Source organism: Salvelinus alpinus, chromosome 3, assembly GCF_045679555.1.
Source record: "Salvelinus alpinus chromosome 3, SLU_Salpinus.1, whole genome shotgun sequence".
NCBI lineage: Eukaryota > Metazoa > Chordata > Actinopteri > Salmoniformes > Salmonidae > Salvelinus > Salvelinus alpinus.
In genome coordinates this window covers 79,612,542-79,628,527 of record NC_092088.1, presented here as the reverse complement: position 1 = coordinate 79,628,527, position 15,986 = coordinate 79,612,542, and the positions used below count along the sequence as shown (strand labels likewise).

At 41.4% G+C, this 15,986-nt stretch overlaps 1 protein-coding gene and 1 pseudogene across 3 annotated transcripts; one reads left to right on the top strand and one right to left on the bottom strand.

Moving 5' to 3' along the window:
* The window catches only part of LOC139569856 (unhealthy ribosome biogenesis protein 2 homolog), a 43,101-nt pseudogene extending 33,752 nt beyond the window's left edge, over positions 1–9,349 (bottom strand).
* A 2,412-nt stretch (positions 9,350–11,761) lies between these two features.
* LOC139571419 (ATP-binding cassette sub-family B member 10, mitochondrial-like) lies at positions 11,762–15,021 on the top strand. 3 transcript variants are annotated; one of them, XM_071394270.1, is made up of 4 exons: positions 11,762–11,889; positions 13,022–13,154; positions 13,335–13,380; positions 13,814–15,021. In XM_071394270.1, exons 2-4 carry the CDS (start codon positions 13,073–13,075, stop codon positions 14,109–14,111), a joined length of 426 nt encoding a protein of 141 aa, XP_071250371.1. In that variant the 5' UTR covers positions 11,762–11,889; positions 13,022–13,072; the 3' UTR covers positions 14,112–15,021. The 3 variants fall into 3 exon arrangements, 2 of the variants coding, with proteins under 2 accessions (XP_071250371.1, XP_071250370.1); XM_071394269.1 differs by lacking the exon at positions 11,762–11,889 and having other exon boundaries at positions 12,766–13,154; positions 13,814–14,259; XR_011674290.1 differs by lacking the exons at positions 11,762–11,889; positions 13,022–13,154 and having other exon boundaries at positions 13,342–13,481; positions 13,814–13,947.
* The last annotated feature ends 965 nt before the right edge of the window (positions 15,022–15,986 follow it).

The following is a 15,986-nucleotide window of genomic DNA, read 5'->3' as shown; positions in this document are numbered from 1 at the left end:
AAGGGGAGACACTCTAGACCCAAACTGCTACAGACCTATATCTATCCTACCCTGCCTTTCTAAGGTCTTCGAAAGCCAAGTTAACAAACAGATCACCGACCATTTCGAATCCCACCGTACCTTCTCCGCTATGCAATCTGGTTTCCGAGCTGGTCATGGGTGCAAATCAGCCATGCTCAAGGTCCTAAACGATATCATAACCGCCATCGATAAGACAATACTGTGCAGCTGTATTCATCGAACTGGCCAAGGCTTTCAACTCTGTCAATCACCACATTATTAGACTCAACAGCCTTGGTTTCTCAAATGACTGCCTCGCCTGGTTCACCAACTACTTCTCAGACAGAGTTCAGTGTGTCAAATTGGAGGGCCTGTTGTCCGGACCTCTGGCAGTCTCTATGGGGGTGCCACAGGGTTCAATTCTCGGGCCGACTCTTTTTTCTGTATACATCAATGATGCCGCTCTTGCTGCTGGTGATTCTCTGATCCACCTCTACGCAGACAACACCATTCTGTATACTTCTGGCCCTTCTTTGGACACTGTGTTAACTAACCTCCAGACGAGCTTCAATGCCATACAACTCTCCTTCCGTGGCCTCCAACTGCTCTTGAATGCAAGTAAAACTAAATGCATGCTCTTCAACTGCCCGCACCTGCCCGCCCGTCCAGTATCACTACTCTGGACGGTTCTGACTTAGAATATGTTGACAACTACAAATACCTAGGTGTCTGGTTAGACTGTAAACTCTCCTTCCAGACTCACATTAAGCATCTCCAATCCAAAATTAAATCTAGAATCGGCTTCCTATTTCGCAACAAAGCATCCTTCACTCATGCCGCCAAACATACTAGAGGTCGACCGATTATGATTTTTCAACGCCGATACCGATTATTGGAGGACCAAAAAAAGCCGAAACCGATTAATCTGACTTTTTTTTTTGTATTTATTTGTAATAATGACAATTACAACAATACTGAATGAACACTTATTTTAACTTAATATAATACATCAATAAAATCAATTTGGCCTCAAAAAAATAATGAAACTTGTTCAATTTGGTTTAAATAATGCAAAAACAAAGTGTTGGAGAAGAAAGTAAAAGTGCAATATGTGCCATGTAAGAAAGCTATCGTTTAAGTTCCTTGCTCAGAACATGAGAACATATGAAAGCTGGTGGTTCCTTTTAACATGAGTCTTCAATATTCCCAGGTAAGAAGTTTTAGGTTGTAGTTATTATAGGAATTATAGGACTATTTCTCGCTATACGATTTGTATTTCATATACCTTTGACTATTGGATGTTCTTATAGGCACTTTAGTATTGCCAGTGTAACAGTATAGCTTCCATCCCTCTCCTTGCCGCTACCTGGGCTCGAACCAGGAACACATCGACAACAGCCACCCTCGAAGCAGCGTTACCCATGCAGAGCAAGGGGAACAACTACTCCAAGTCTCAGAGTGAGTGACGTTTGAAACGCTATTAGCGCGCACCTAGCTAGCTAGCCATTTCACATCGGTTACACCAGCCTAATCTCGGGAGTTGATAGGCTTGAAGCACAGCGAAGAGCTGCTGGCAAAACGCACGAAAGTGCTGTTTGAATGAATGCTTACGAGCATGCTGGTGCCTACCATCGCTCAGTCAGACTGCTCTATCAAATCATAGACTTAATTATAACATAATAACACACAGAAATACGAGCCTTAGGTCATTAATATGGTCGAATCCGGAAACTATCATCTCGAAAACAAAACGTTTATTCTTTCAGTGAAATACGGAACCGTTCCGTATTTATCTAACGGGTGGCATCCATAAGTCTAAATATTCCTGTTACATTGCACAACCTTCAATGTTATGTCATAATTACGTAAAATTCTGGCAAATTAGTTCGCATTGAGCCAGGCGGCCCAAACTGTTGCATATACCCTGACTCTGCGTGCAATGAACGCAAGAGAAGTGACACAATTTCACCTGGTTAATTTTGCCTGCTATTTCTTTTAGCTAAATATGCAGGTAAAAGAATATATACAGTGGGGCAAAAAAGTATTTAGTCAGCCACCAATTGTGCAAGTTCTCCACTTAAAAAGATGAGAGAGGCCTGTAATTTTCATCATAGGTACACTTCAACTTTCAAAAAAACATCCAGAAAATCACATTGTAGGATTTTTTATGAATTTATTTGCAAATTTTGCACAATTGGTGGCTGACTAAATACTTTTTTGCCCCACTGTACTTATGTGTATTGATTTTAACAAAGGCATTGATGTTTATGGTTAGGTACACGTTGGAGCAACGACAGTCCATTTTCCCGAATGCGCACCGCATCGATTAAATGCAACGCAGAACAAGCTAGATAAACTAGTAATGTTAGTAGTGTTTCTAGTAGTGATTATGATTGATTGTTTTTTATAAGATAAGTTTAATGCTAGCTAGCAACTTACCTTGGCTTCTTACTGCATTCGTGTAACAGACAGGCTCCTCATGAGGCAGGTGGTTAGAGCGTTGGACTAGTTAACCGTAAGGTTGCAAGGTTGAATCCCTGAGCTGACAAGGTAAAAATCTGTCGTTCTGCCCCTGAACAAGGCAGTTAACCCACCGTTCCTAGGCCATCATTGAAAATAAGAATGTGTTCTTAACTGACTTGCCTAGTTAAATAAAGGTGTAAAAAAATACATTTAAAAATGTTTAATTAAAAAATCGGCATCCAAAAATACCGGCCATTCCGATTAATCGGTCGACCTCTAAAACATACCCTCATAAAACTGACTATCCTGCCGATCCTTGACTTCGGCGATGTCATTTACAAAATAGCCTCCAACACTCTACTCAGCAAATTGGATGCAGTCTATCACAGTGCCATCCGTTTTGTCACCAAAGCCCCATATACTACTCACCACTGCGAACTGTATCCTCTCATTGGCTGGCCCTCGCTTCATATTCGTCACCAATCCCACTGGCTCCAGGTCATCTATAAGTCTTTGCTAGGTAAAGCCCCGCCTTATCTCAGCTCACTGGTCACCATAACAGCACTCACCCATAGCACACGCTCCAGCAGGTATATTTCACTGGTCAACCCCAAAGCCAATTCCTCCTTTGGCCGCCTTTCCTTCCAGTTCTCTGCTGCCAATGACTGGAACGAATTGCAAAAATCACTGAAGCTAGAGACCCATATCTCCCTCACTAACTTTAAGCTCCAGCTGTCAGAGCAGCTCACAGATCACTGCACCTGTACATAGCCCATCTGTAAATAGCCCATCCAACTACCTCATCCCCATACTGTTATTTTTTGTTGTTGTTCCTTTGCACCCCAGTATCTCTACATGCACATTCATCTTCTGCACATCTATCACTCCAGTGTTTTAATTGCTAAATTGTAATTATTTCGCCACAATGGCCTATTTATTGCCTTACCTCCCTTATCTTACCTAATTTGCACACACTGTACATAGACTTTTTCTCTATTGTGTTATTGACTGTATGTTTGTTTATTCCATGTGTAACTCTGTGTTGTTGTTTGTGTCGCACTGCTTTGCTTTATCTTGGCCAGGTCACAGTTGTAAATGAGAACTTGTTCTCAACTAGCCTACCTGGTGAAATAAATTTAAAAAATACATTGCTGAGCGTCCTATGAAGAACAGGCTGTCAGCGCTCATCCCCTGCTGAGCCTCCTTTGCACTGCCTCTGGAAGAACAGGCTGTCGGAACTCATCCACTGCTGAGCGTCCTTTGCACTGCCTCTGGAAGAACAGGCTGTCGGAACTCATCCACTGCTGAGCCTCCTTTGCACTGCCTCTGGAAGAACAGGCTGTCGGAACTCATCCCCTGCTGAGCCTCCTTTGCACTGCCTCTGGAAGAACAGGCTGTCGGAACTCATCCACTGCTGGGCGGCAGATGACAGCCAGGAGCTCCTCAGCTTGGCATAGGTCAGGAGACCAGAGGAGATGAGGGCCTCGTGTGCCTTCCTAACCCGTGGCTCTGTGCAGTCGGAGTTGATCCATCCGGCCGACATCAGCTCGTACACGTCCGGCTCTATGATCAGGTGGTTGAGACTGAGCAGGGCTTTTAGACAGCGGTACCATGCTGATATAATGGGAAGGGAATTGTCAAACAACATCCTAACCACCTTCCTATAGAAAATCAACTGAACCTTCTTGTGCTTTATCCTGTCAGCCGACACATTGTAAATGTCTCCCATCAAGCATAAATTCAAGAGGTTCTCCAAAGCCAGCAGAGCTAAGCTGCAGTTTTCACCATCAAACGTGTCTTTGAGAGTCACCACGTTTATGAAATCCACGGCGGTGATTAACTGTGTTCTTTATTATCCTCTCCTTTACAGTAGGCGTCCAGTGAGAACCTGAAGAGCAGCGGGAGGGAACTCGACCTGACCGCATAATGGAGAGTGGTGTCACAGAGCTTTGTAATTATTGAGTGGATTGGGGAGAGTAGGCCCTTCCCTGCCAGCCCTTTCTTCATCCCTGGCTCCTCCTTATACGCCTGGAGGTGGTCTGGCAGGAAGAGAGCAGACTGCCGGATGGTATCCACCTTACCACGGATGTCCCTACTCAGGTGCTGGCCAACACGTGGGTCATCCTCGGCCATCCAGGCCGTGATGGTCAGTAGGTCCCTGAGCAGGAGGAGGTGCGGGAGCATGTGTGTTGTGACTTGGACAAACACACGATTGACATTGGCCTGCTACCTCTGGACCGTGAGTTACCTGCTCAGGGTAAGAAGAAGGACCTCAAACACCTGGGGTGTCAGGAGGTCTGTGATTTGCTGCTGACTGAGCTTGGATTAGGCCAGGGCACACAGCTTGGCCAGCAGCTCCACCAGTAGCCTGTACTTAGTGGTGAATGTGACAGAGAGGACTGGGGAGGACAGGATGCCCTTACAGAAGCTCACCACAGTGGAGACAGGTGCTGAGGAGGTCTCTGAGGCAACTCCTGAATCCTTTCAATTATAACCTGGAGATTAAAAAAAAATTGAAATCATGACATTTAATAAAACACTTGTATCGTCAGTGTAAAATGGGTATGGTTCAGTTTTTCTACCCGGGGTGTCTTGGGGTTTCTCAGCTTAATGTGAATACCAGAGTAAATGGAAGCCATACTGTACATGAAACAAGGCCTGGAAAAGGGAGAGTTTGACCTGAGTCAATACAGTTCTGAGACTAAAGGAATGTTATCTTATTTGGCCAGCAGAGGGAGTCGTTTCCTTAAAGTTAAATTATGACAACTTGGAATAATGGAGCTGGTGAATGGATTTGAAATAGGAAGTATCCTCATGATTGTGAAATATAAATGTACCATGCCTGGAGTGTACTGGTCAAATAAACTTGTAATCAGACTTTTTTAAATATAAAACGTAGCCAATACCAAATCAAATCAAATCAAGCCTTATTTCTACAGCAAATTTCAGACATGGAATGCAACACAATGAGCTTCACAGGAAAAAACGAATAATGACAATGAAAATAAAAACTGAAACATTTACTACACAACAAACATGAAGATAAAAACTAAAGAATAACATGAATGTAATGACTCAAAAGCCCCTTAAGGAAAAGCAAAGCTAAAAATGTGTGTTTTAAGGTGTGTTATAATAATAAATGTAGTGTACTGCAGTTGAACAGCAGTTTTACTGCACTCTTACAATGCAAACTTACTGCAGCAAATAAAACGGTGTTATTTTGGAAGCAGTGTCTACCTCATGCAAATACTGCAATCTTTTTTTGTAATGGTTCTAGACTTTGGGATAGTTAAAAGTCCAGTGCCTGAGGACCTGAGGGACCTGCTGGGTACATAACTTACAAGCATGTCTGACATGTACTGAGGTGCACAATCGTGGATTGATTTAAAAACCAATAGAAGAATCTTAAAATGAATTCTAAATCTCACAGGCAGCTAGTGCAGAGCTGGAAAACCGGTGTAATGCGTGCTCTCTGTCTGGTCTTGGTCAGTACCCTTGCTGCAGCATTCTGTATATTTTGCAGTTGACCAATGGCTTTTTTAGGTAGAACAGACAGGAGAGCATTGCAGTAGTCAAGCCTGCTTGTAATAAAAGCATGGATGAGTCTCTCTGTATCAGCCTGAGAGAAAACATAGGCTACTACCTGATGAGCTACTATATAACTATAACTAAGGTATAAGATTGTTGCTGCAATGCTGACATCTGTCAAAATGACCTGTCAGGTCAAAGAAGTTAATAAATACATGTGAATGTCATTCATATTTAGTGTGTCATGAGGTTGTAACAAAACTGAAGGAGACTCTAGTAAGAACAAACGAGAATCACATGAACCTATTTGATCAAGAAAACATGGTGCAGATGAGGCAATGTCTGAACAATTCCAACGGTGCTCATTTTAATAAAATGCACAATTATGTGTTTGTTCCTGTCACGCCCTGACCATAGAGAGCTTTTTATGTCTCTATTTTGGTTTGGTCAGGGTGTGATTTGGGTGGGCATTCTATGTACCTTTTTCTATGATTTGTATTTCTTGGTGTTTGGCCGGGTGTATCCTTTTTCCCACCTGTATTTGTGGGTAGTTGTCCATGTATAGTTGGATGTGAGCACTACGTTGGCGGCACGGTTTCGTTTTGATGTTTATTGTTGGCGACATCTTATAATAAAGAAGTATGTACGCTCACGACGCTGCACCTTGGTCTACTGTTTCCACCTTAGACAATCGTGACAGTTAGAACATGGTGTTCTTCTTCATCTTCTATGATAAAATGATGGTCCACAAACAAACATTAAAGATATTCTCTTGACAAAACTTTATTAATGAGGAATTTGCCCTCAGTGGTGAAAATGACACCACTACCAAAGGACAGGTATATTTTGTGGAAATAAGAATATAAAGGGCATACTCACAATACATATTGATATAGATTTTATTTTATTGACTCTTTCTCTAGAAGATAACATTACATCATGTGTAATTATTCATGTTTTCTCATAGAAAAACATAGTAGCTCAAAAGTCTGGGTCAGGGACAAGGGCAAAACAGTGAAATTGATGTATAAAATGCATCTGAAAAGTAGCTAAAATACATGATAGAGAGGTGTTGAAAAAAATATGGGGTGATTGTAGTGTGAACTTAACATATAAAGAATAAAAACATGTATTTTTTAAATAATATCCACAAAATTGACCCTGAGGACATAGAAGTTCCCGTAGTTGCCCAAAGCATGCTAAGCAGTCTGTAATTTTTCTCCAAAAACAGCAGAAGCGTCATTTCCATCACAGTCATTTCCATCACAAACTTAACTCTGATGGAAATGACAGAACATAGTGGAAATTACAAAAATCCATTATGTTATTACTTTTTACTTTGATTTACTTTAGGCTTATTTAATCATGTTTTAAATTACTTTAATATAGAAAATGCTCCAAGGTGTGCACAATTGGAAAACTTGAGTATTTTTCTTTGTTTTTAGAAGATGCCACATAAAACAGCACAGAGGTCACAGACATAGAAACAAAATAAAAAATGTTCCTATACGATACCAGGAACATCTGCAAAAAGACAGGAAGAGATACTGGAAGAAAAAAAAGAAGGGAGAAGTGATATCTATCTTCGAGCTTACAAAGCGAGTACAAAGAAGCAAGAGATGGCTATAGAAATGCAACCAACGGAATAGAAGACAGACTTTAAAGAGAACAGTTGCAATGGAGACCTACCTATCAGGCAACACAACACCTTAGTCACCAGATGACTTGCAGTCAGAACACGAGGCCATCATACCTGCCCATAACTTACCTGCCCTGATGCACGCCCTGATACCCCTTCCTCATCATCTGCAACAGGAATGAGAAGTCAAATACTTGCTGGAAGGAAAAAGGTTGGAAGTGGTCGCTCAAAAACATAGAGATCTTTGCATGACAAATGCCAAACTTGATAAAGCTTAATGGAAAACTGAGAAATACAAAAAAAAGTATGATCAACTGATGAAGAAAATGGAGAGACAAGATTCCCCAAAGACAAAGATAAAACAGAAAATGAAGGGAACTCTGAAGAACTTGAGAAGGATTTTATTGTTTCATAATGCCATCATTGCAGAGTTAAAGCAAAAGTATCAAAAAATGTGCAGTGCCAAGGACAAACAAGCGGCTTCAAAAATGCTCAGGGGCAACATCCTGAGAAAGTTTGGCCTGGTCAAAGCCGCAAACAGAGAATTTGGATTTTCAGCAAAAGCATTGAGGGCAAATGAAAACAGGCCAACCAGTCTTCAATACTCCAGGTAAAAGCAGTGTAACATAATTAGCACAGCCACAGAAGAGAAAATCACTAGATTCTATGAACGTGATGTCAACCGTAGAACAATAACAGGGAAAAAGGACACACTAACGAGGAACAAGAAAAAAAGCAGAAGTGAATGGCACAATTCAGAACCTTTATCAGGATTTTAAGAGGGAAAATTCAGATATTAAAATGTCCTACCATGAATTCTTTAAAAGACGTATTCTTGGGTTGTCAAGTCAACAGTCCAGGATAGGGACACATGCCACATGCAAAACCCACGCCAATGTCCAGTTCATGGCGGACAAACTACAGTATCACAAAGTGATCAGCTGCAGCAACAATGAGAACCTTATCGAGTCTTTGTGCTGTGAGAACCTGAAGAAAGAGTGTATGTAGAGAGAGTGCTCCCTTTGCCAAGCCAAAGAGCTTAAAACATCTGACTTTGATGCTGGTGAGCAGACATGGTGGTTTGAGTGGAAAAACAAAGCTGAAGAGAGAGAGAAGGAAAAACAAAGAAGGGAAACATGGAGAAGTTCACTGTACATTTGACAGAATAAGAAAAGGTGTGTGGCACACTCCATATTCTACTGGAGGACTTGTCCAAAGGATTGAAATAGAAGTTGGGGAAACATATGTACAACATTCGACACCAATACTCCAAACTGAGAGAATTAAGAGAATCTGCAGAAAGAGGAGATCATTGTGCATACTGACTTTGCAGAGAACTCAGGGGCGCAACTTTCACTGGGGATGGGGACGGGGGGGACGTGTCCCCCTCACATTCTGAAATTGCATTTTTGTCCCCTTCAGTTTTATCATTTGAATGTGATACAAAATGAGGCAACGGTGTGCTTTAGGACCATGCAGACACCTCCGAGCGGTCGGATAGGCTGTTTGGAATGTTTTATCTGACTGGATAAAACTATTTATAATAATAATTTCCCCCCCACTTCTCAAACCAAAGTTGTGCCACTGAGGTGATCACTTTGGTGATTCTCACATGCAGGTGACCTTCCACACCTGTGTTGGGTATACCACAAATGATACCGTTTCACTTTTCTCACTGAGCTCTTCTATGTGGATGACCCCTCTGCAATCTGGGCTCATCTTTCAAAAACACTGGCCTACGTCCTTGAGCTCTGCCCACTTTTGGAATCTTACTTTCTCTTAAATGAATTACATGTTTTACAATGGTTGTTGTTCAAAATGTTTGCAATAAAATATTGTTTTCATAAGTTATTTTTACATAGATGTCTTTTCCACCACACCTTGTCATTTCCACCACACCCATATTTTTTTGGAAAATTAGTATACTATGTATAATTTACATTGATTGATTTGTTTTAGATAGGGAAATCATATAGTTGTTATCATAATCTCACTAAAAGGTTGGGTGGAAATATATATTTTTTTTAATGATAAATAAATATTTTCAGCTGTCACAAAGGCAAGTTTATACATTCAGGCGTTATGTTGAATTATTAATTTTAGGAAAACCTTAAAATGCACTTAAAATAATATTCAGTGCAAGTTAATGTACAAATGTATAAGAAATGTGTTATAAAATAATTGTATGATATTTCATTTTCAACTAAAATGGATGTTTAATTATGTGATGGAAATTACATTTGTCTATGGCTGTCTGAGAAGAATGACGAAAATATATAAATTCCTGAATAATACGATCGCAGCCCATTATCGGATATTATTTCTAGACAAATCAAAGCTGATTATAATACTGGTAAAATGGTGTTTCAATACATTTTAATTTCTGAAAGCTTACCGGGACAAAGTGCCCGAAGATGCAGAATCACCCAAATACTGAATTTGTTCAACCATTTTTCTGGAATACCACTCGGAAGAGGAAATCGCATTAGCAGTTTTAGTTCTGAACGACCTTCGTCCATTCACCAAAATGTTTTAGATAATGAAAATAAAATACACACCATTTCATAACCACTATTTTGACTTCAATCAATTAAGTTATTTTGTTTAATTGGAAACACATTTACACATGGTTCATTTGCGTTTGAAAACACAGAAATAGCTTCAGAAAGAGGTCTCCGTAACGCTATCGCACTTGAGTTGTAATTGTTCTTGCTTTTCTGTCTCTTAGTCGCTCGCTAACTGTATTGCAGAATGGAACTGTTGCTGTTGTCAAGATGTCCAGGCGTAAATCTTTTGAAACGCAAGGTTCAATCCCGTACACATAGACTAGTTTGGTTAGAATGCCAGACGTCCCGTGGGCGAGAGGTAAGTGGGAAAAGGTTCGAACCTTTGGCACGCGCTTCGCTTTTACCCCGGCGGAGATGCACCTCTCTCGTGCATTGTGTTCCAATTGGACAGTTGAGGAGCTCATGGACAACCACGGTAAACTTGGCCAACTACAGCTCCTCCACAGACTCCGAACAAGCAACACAACAAGAAGTTGACAGCAAAGATCTGCAATCAACAGAAACAAAACAAACTCCAACTCGGATACCCACTGAGGATGTCAAAAGGATATTACAACTTGCCCACCCAGAGCGCTTGCGTCTGTCGGGTAGGACATGTCACTGGTTCACTGTTCCACAGGGACAACTTCTAAAATGACAAACGTGACACTGAAATAACACTGTTATCACTAACTTGTGCCTGTGTAGGGTTGACTTCATTAAAACCTTTATTCCTTACTTAGGCCCTATTTGTTGTCATGAAAGTTTACATTTTTTTAACAATAATGCAGTAACTTTCAGTTTTGATTCTTATATTTTATCTATGCTATCCTCCACAGCGGCTGTGAGTTTCCTGGTGGTTTCCAGTGCTGTCACCATGTCGGCGCCCTTCTTTCTGGGCCAAGTCACTGACACCATCTACTCAAGCTCCTCGGAGGACTTCAGTGCCTCCCTCTGCTCTCTGTGTATCACGCTCTTAGGGGTGTTTCTCTGTGGGGGCGCTGCCAATGCAGCCCGTGTCTACCTCATGCAAATCTCAGGTGTGTGTCACAATTTGCTTCCAGTGCATGCAGAGTAGGTTTCCATAGCCATTACACAGGTGACTGTATGAGAGTAGGTTTCCATAGCCATTACACAGGTGACTGTATGAGAGTAGGTTTCCATAGCCATTACACAGGTGACTGTATGAGAGTAGGTTTCCATAGCCATTACACAGGTGACTGTATGAGAGTAGGTTTCCATAGCCATTACACAGGTGACTGTATGAGAGTAGGTTTCCATAGCCATTACACAGGTGACTGTATGAGAGTAGGTTTCCATAGCCATTACACAGGTGACTGTATGAGAGTAGGTTTCCATAGCCATTACACAGGTAATGGCTATGGAAATGAGGGAAATGAGGGAACTTAACTTACTATCTCTGAACATTTTCATGACTGTTTACACTTTGATGCCATACAGAGGAAATGTATTACACAATTATGTTATGACTCTTGCAGGGCAACAGATTGTAAGAAATCTAAGCGTATCCCTATTCTCCTCGATTCTGAGGCAGGAGGTGGGGTTCTTTGATAAGATCCGTACCGGGGAGCTCATTAACCGCCTGTCTGCGGACACGGCTGTCATCGGGCACTCCCTCACAGACAACCTCTCCCGCGGGATCAGCGCTATCGCGCAGGCAGCAGCTGGGATCAGCATGATGGTGAGAAACAGGTAAACTGGTTTGTTTTCTCTGTACTGGGGTCAGTTCTAAGATTGTGAGTCACATCAGAATGTAAGTTAACTGGTTTATTGTCATGAGGAAGATGTGATTTTTTTCATCCCTTCGGGTACGGCTTTCCTCGGGTGGACACTACACAACTTTCAAAATCCTAACATCGCTGAGCCTCTCACATGAAATAACTATCTTTCCTGTAGTTGTTTGTCTTGTCAACATTGTGGCGCGCACACTAAAATAGTGATGAGCTATGGCTCAAAGCAGCCTTGTAAACGTTCAGTCAGACATTCACTCTTGCCATACAGCCATACAGAGTTGAATTGAATAACATTCCTTGTGAACTTCAGACCTGTAACGATTTGACACTTTCGCTTTGGTTAAAGGCAAGTACAAACGCATACTAGTAGTAGCCATTGCTCCTGCTCGAGAGTACACATTCTGTGTGATGCAAAACGTCATCTCACTGGCTTCTCTAGTGAGCTCTCATTTGCTATTGCTGATCACCGTTCTCAAAACGTGTTGTTGTACATCTCACACTACAAGAGCATTGCAGATTTTGTGCCGATAAAATCAAATATGTTTGAAAATATTGGGACGTCTGTGACTACTTAACGACGAGATCGGTAGCCCTCAGATTGCGTCTTTGACCTGCAAACATTAAACGCGTGTAGGTGACGGCCGCGTGCCTACTCAACGACATGGGGATTTTGTCTTCGATCTCAAAAACTTGTCTGGGACCGCTAAATTATGGCCAAAATCATGTGATGTACACCCGACTTAAACTGCTCCATTGTTCTGGTTACTCTACGTAGATTGTTGACTGTCTGTTTTGATCAAAGTCATTTCTGTCACAACAAGGAAATGAGAATTTAGCAAGTTACTTGAGTTTCTTCCTTGTTTACTGTATTCCTAGGACCTCGTTTCTGAAACAAATGAAGTAAAGCAAAATATCCATTACACATTATTATACTAAATATAGTCAAGTTGAATACCTTGATAAATATGTTCACACATCCTCTTTATTCATTAGTGGCTTTACTGGTTCAAAAGGTAAAGGGCAAGCTTAAAAGACTTGAGCTGAATTGCCTCCTCACGTTTCCTGGCCTCTCCTTCCCTCTCTGCCAACAGTTTTACGTGTCACCCAGTTTAGCAGCTTTTGTGCTGCTGATCGTGCCTCCTATGGCTGGCCTGGCTGTCATATACGGGAGATACCTGCACTCCATATCCAAACGCACACAGGACTCTGGCCGAGGCCACACAGGTAAGTCAAGGCCCACTAACGGCTTATCATTACAGTCATTATTGAGGCAGTGTTTCCCCGAGATTACTCTCCAAGCAGAGCACAAATACAACCTAATCAACATCCAGGTATTTTAACCCCAAAATATTGAATTGAAACCAATTGATCAGACTGATACTCTGTTGTTCTGTCCTCTTGTAGTTGGCAGAAGAGCGTATCAGCAACATGAGGACAGTTTGTGCGTTTGGTAAGGAGCTGACAGAAGTGGCTAGGTATACAGAGAAGGCCAACTACATTCTCCACCTGGCCAAACAGGAGGCTGTTTTGCTGGCCGGGTTCTTTGGAGTGGTGAGCATTCAGCCATTCAATGTTGCCCAGTTTTCCCTAAAGAGATGGTTTATTTCAGCCTCTTCCTCTTCATTTTGGACAGTTAAGCAAGGTCAATAAGCTGGGTTATGTCAAAGGTCAAACAACCCAACAATATCATGTGAGCTATAACTTGAGGTTACTTGTGTTAACCCCGGTTATCCGATAACGAGTGAGGTCTCTCGCGTCCCAATAGTGAGAGACCGAAACAAGTATTTGAAAGAGAACTCAATGGACCTCTGATCCAATTCTAATCAATTAATTTTTACTTAATTAAAAAAAATAATAATAATGTTTCCTCCCTTATTCTCCAGTGCCCTGGATGCAGAGAATGAGTTCCTGGTCCAGGAGGCTCTGGAGCGGCTCATGGATGGGCGCACGGTGCTGATTATCGCCCACCGCCTCACCACCATCCAGAACGCTGACGCCGTGGCGGTGCTGGGCCAGCGGTGTGTGGTGGAGTGTGGTCAGCACGCACAGCTCCTGGGAAACCGCCAAGGCCTCTTCAGGAAGCTGATGGAGAAACAAGCCTTCTTCCAAGAGGGGCAAAAGCAAGCGTTGAAAAGAGGACAGTGGAGCTCTTTAAATGTAGAGAAAGTGCCTTTACAGTAGCTGTGTGGTGATGTGCTCTGCCACACTCCTCAGTACGTCAGTGTGTGAATCAGATGAAGCTGCACGTGCATATCAAATGGAACATGGATGATTTTGGACATGTTAAAATTGAGTACTGCAGATATCTCATATAACTGCTGGGATTCATTTTGAGATGGTCAATGGGGTTGGCTTCTCTTCTTGAGGACACCCAACTCATTGAGCATCCTCAAGAGGTTAGTGTTTCCTGAAAATAAGAAGGACATTAAAACTCTGAAGTATGTCACGTAAATATTGTCAATTAGGCGGCCCTATTTCCAAGACACGGCAAACATACAGAGAACTGAAATACAAGCTACATTGTCATAAATGTAGATGATAATCAAATAACATATTATATTCCAGGTGATAAAGCAATGAATGAACCACCACTGATCAGTTATGAAAATGATGTGCATATCCATGAAAATATTCTGCTATTCAAAGGTGCTTTTGTGTCTTTGCTACCAGTTTGGTGAACATGTCTGAACAATCTAACATTCAGTAGGTAAAATTGAATTCAAATCTATGTATTGCCCTAGCTAACACACCTGACTCCAATAATCAACTAATCATGATATTCAGTTTAGAATGTAATTAATTTAATCAGCTGTGTTTTGCTACGGGTGGGGGAAAAGTGTGACACCACTCCGGCCCCCTGAGGACTGGAGTTGCCTGTCCCTACATCACTTTTACTTATATCTACAGATGACCCTATCCCTATATCACTATTGTATTCAGATGTTTTGGGGCATAAGTCCTATATAAATGTTCTCTACAGAAGGCTGTTGGGTAAAATCAGTATGTTGTAATAATGTTATCAAATATGATATTTTGATGATTTTGTGTTCTAAATTATTAGGCATCTGTGAAAAATAAAATCTAATTGATATTCTGTGAATACTTTTTCAAATTAACCCCCACTAATAGCCCTACTAATACAGCAGATGCAGTACTGACATTACATGACAGGTTTATATCATACTCAGTCATCACATATTCTCAGAAAATATTTCCTCATACCAAAAGAGGGTGCTATTACCCTATTGATTTTTTTTCTCCAATTCGTGTGTGTAAATTGTGTTTAAAAAAGTTCTAATTTTACCTGAACTACACTGAACGAAAATATAAATGCAATATATAAAGTGTTGGTCCCATACTTCATGAGCTCAAATAAAAATTCCCAGAAATTTTCCATATAAACAAAAATTGAATTTTTCTCAAATTTTGTGCACAAATTTGTTTACATCCTAATTGGTGAGCATTTCTAATTTGCAAGATAATCCATCCACCTGACAGGTGTGGCATATCAAGAAGCTGATTAAACAGTGTGATCATTACACAGGTGCACCTTGTGCTGGGGACAATAAAAGGCCATATGCCGTTTTGTCACACAACACAATGCTACAGATGTCTCAAGTGATGCAGGAGTGTGCAATTAGCCTGCTGACTGCTGGAATGTCCAACAGAGCTGTTGCCAGATGATTGAATGTTAATTTCTGTACCATAAAGCTGCCTCCAACGTCGTTTTAGAGAATTTGGCATTACGTCCAACCGGCCTCACAACCGCAGACCTCCACATCAGAGGAGTATTTCTGTCTGCATTAAAGCTCTTTTGTGGGGAAAAGCACATTCTGGTTGGCTCGGCCTGGCTCCCTAGTGGGTGGGCTTATGCCCTTCCAGGCCCACCCATGGCTGCACCCCTGCCCAGTCATGCAAAATCCATAGACTAGGGCTTAATGAAATTATTTAAATTGACTGATTGCCTTATATGAACTGTAACTCAGTAAAATGTTGAAATTGTTGCATGTTGCGTTTATATTTTTGTTCAGCATAATTTTTAAAGATTCAGTTCAG

Bases quoted from the DNA above. Each gene is read 5' to 3' on its own strand.
- LOC139571419 (XM_071394269.1), top strand. From the start codon at position 12,896: ATGTTCACACATCCTCTTTATTCATTAGTGGCTTTACTGGTTCAAAAG. The intron at 13,155-13,334 runs GTAAGTCAAGGC...GTCCTCTTGTAG, and splicing joins CTCTGGCCGAGGCCACACAG to TTGGCAGAAGAGCGTATCAG. The intron at 13,381-13,813 runs GTAAGGAGCTGA...CTTATTCTCCAG, and splicing joins GAGGACAGTTTGTGCGTTTG to TGCCCTGGATGCAGAGAATG.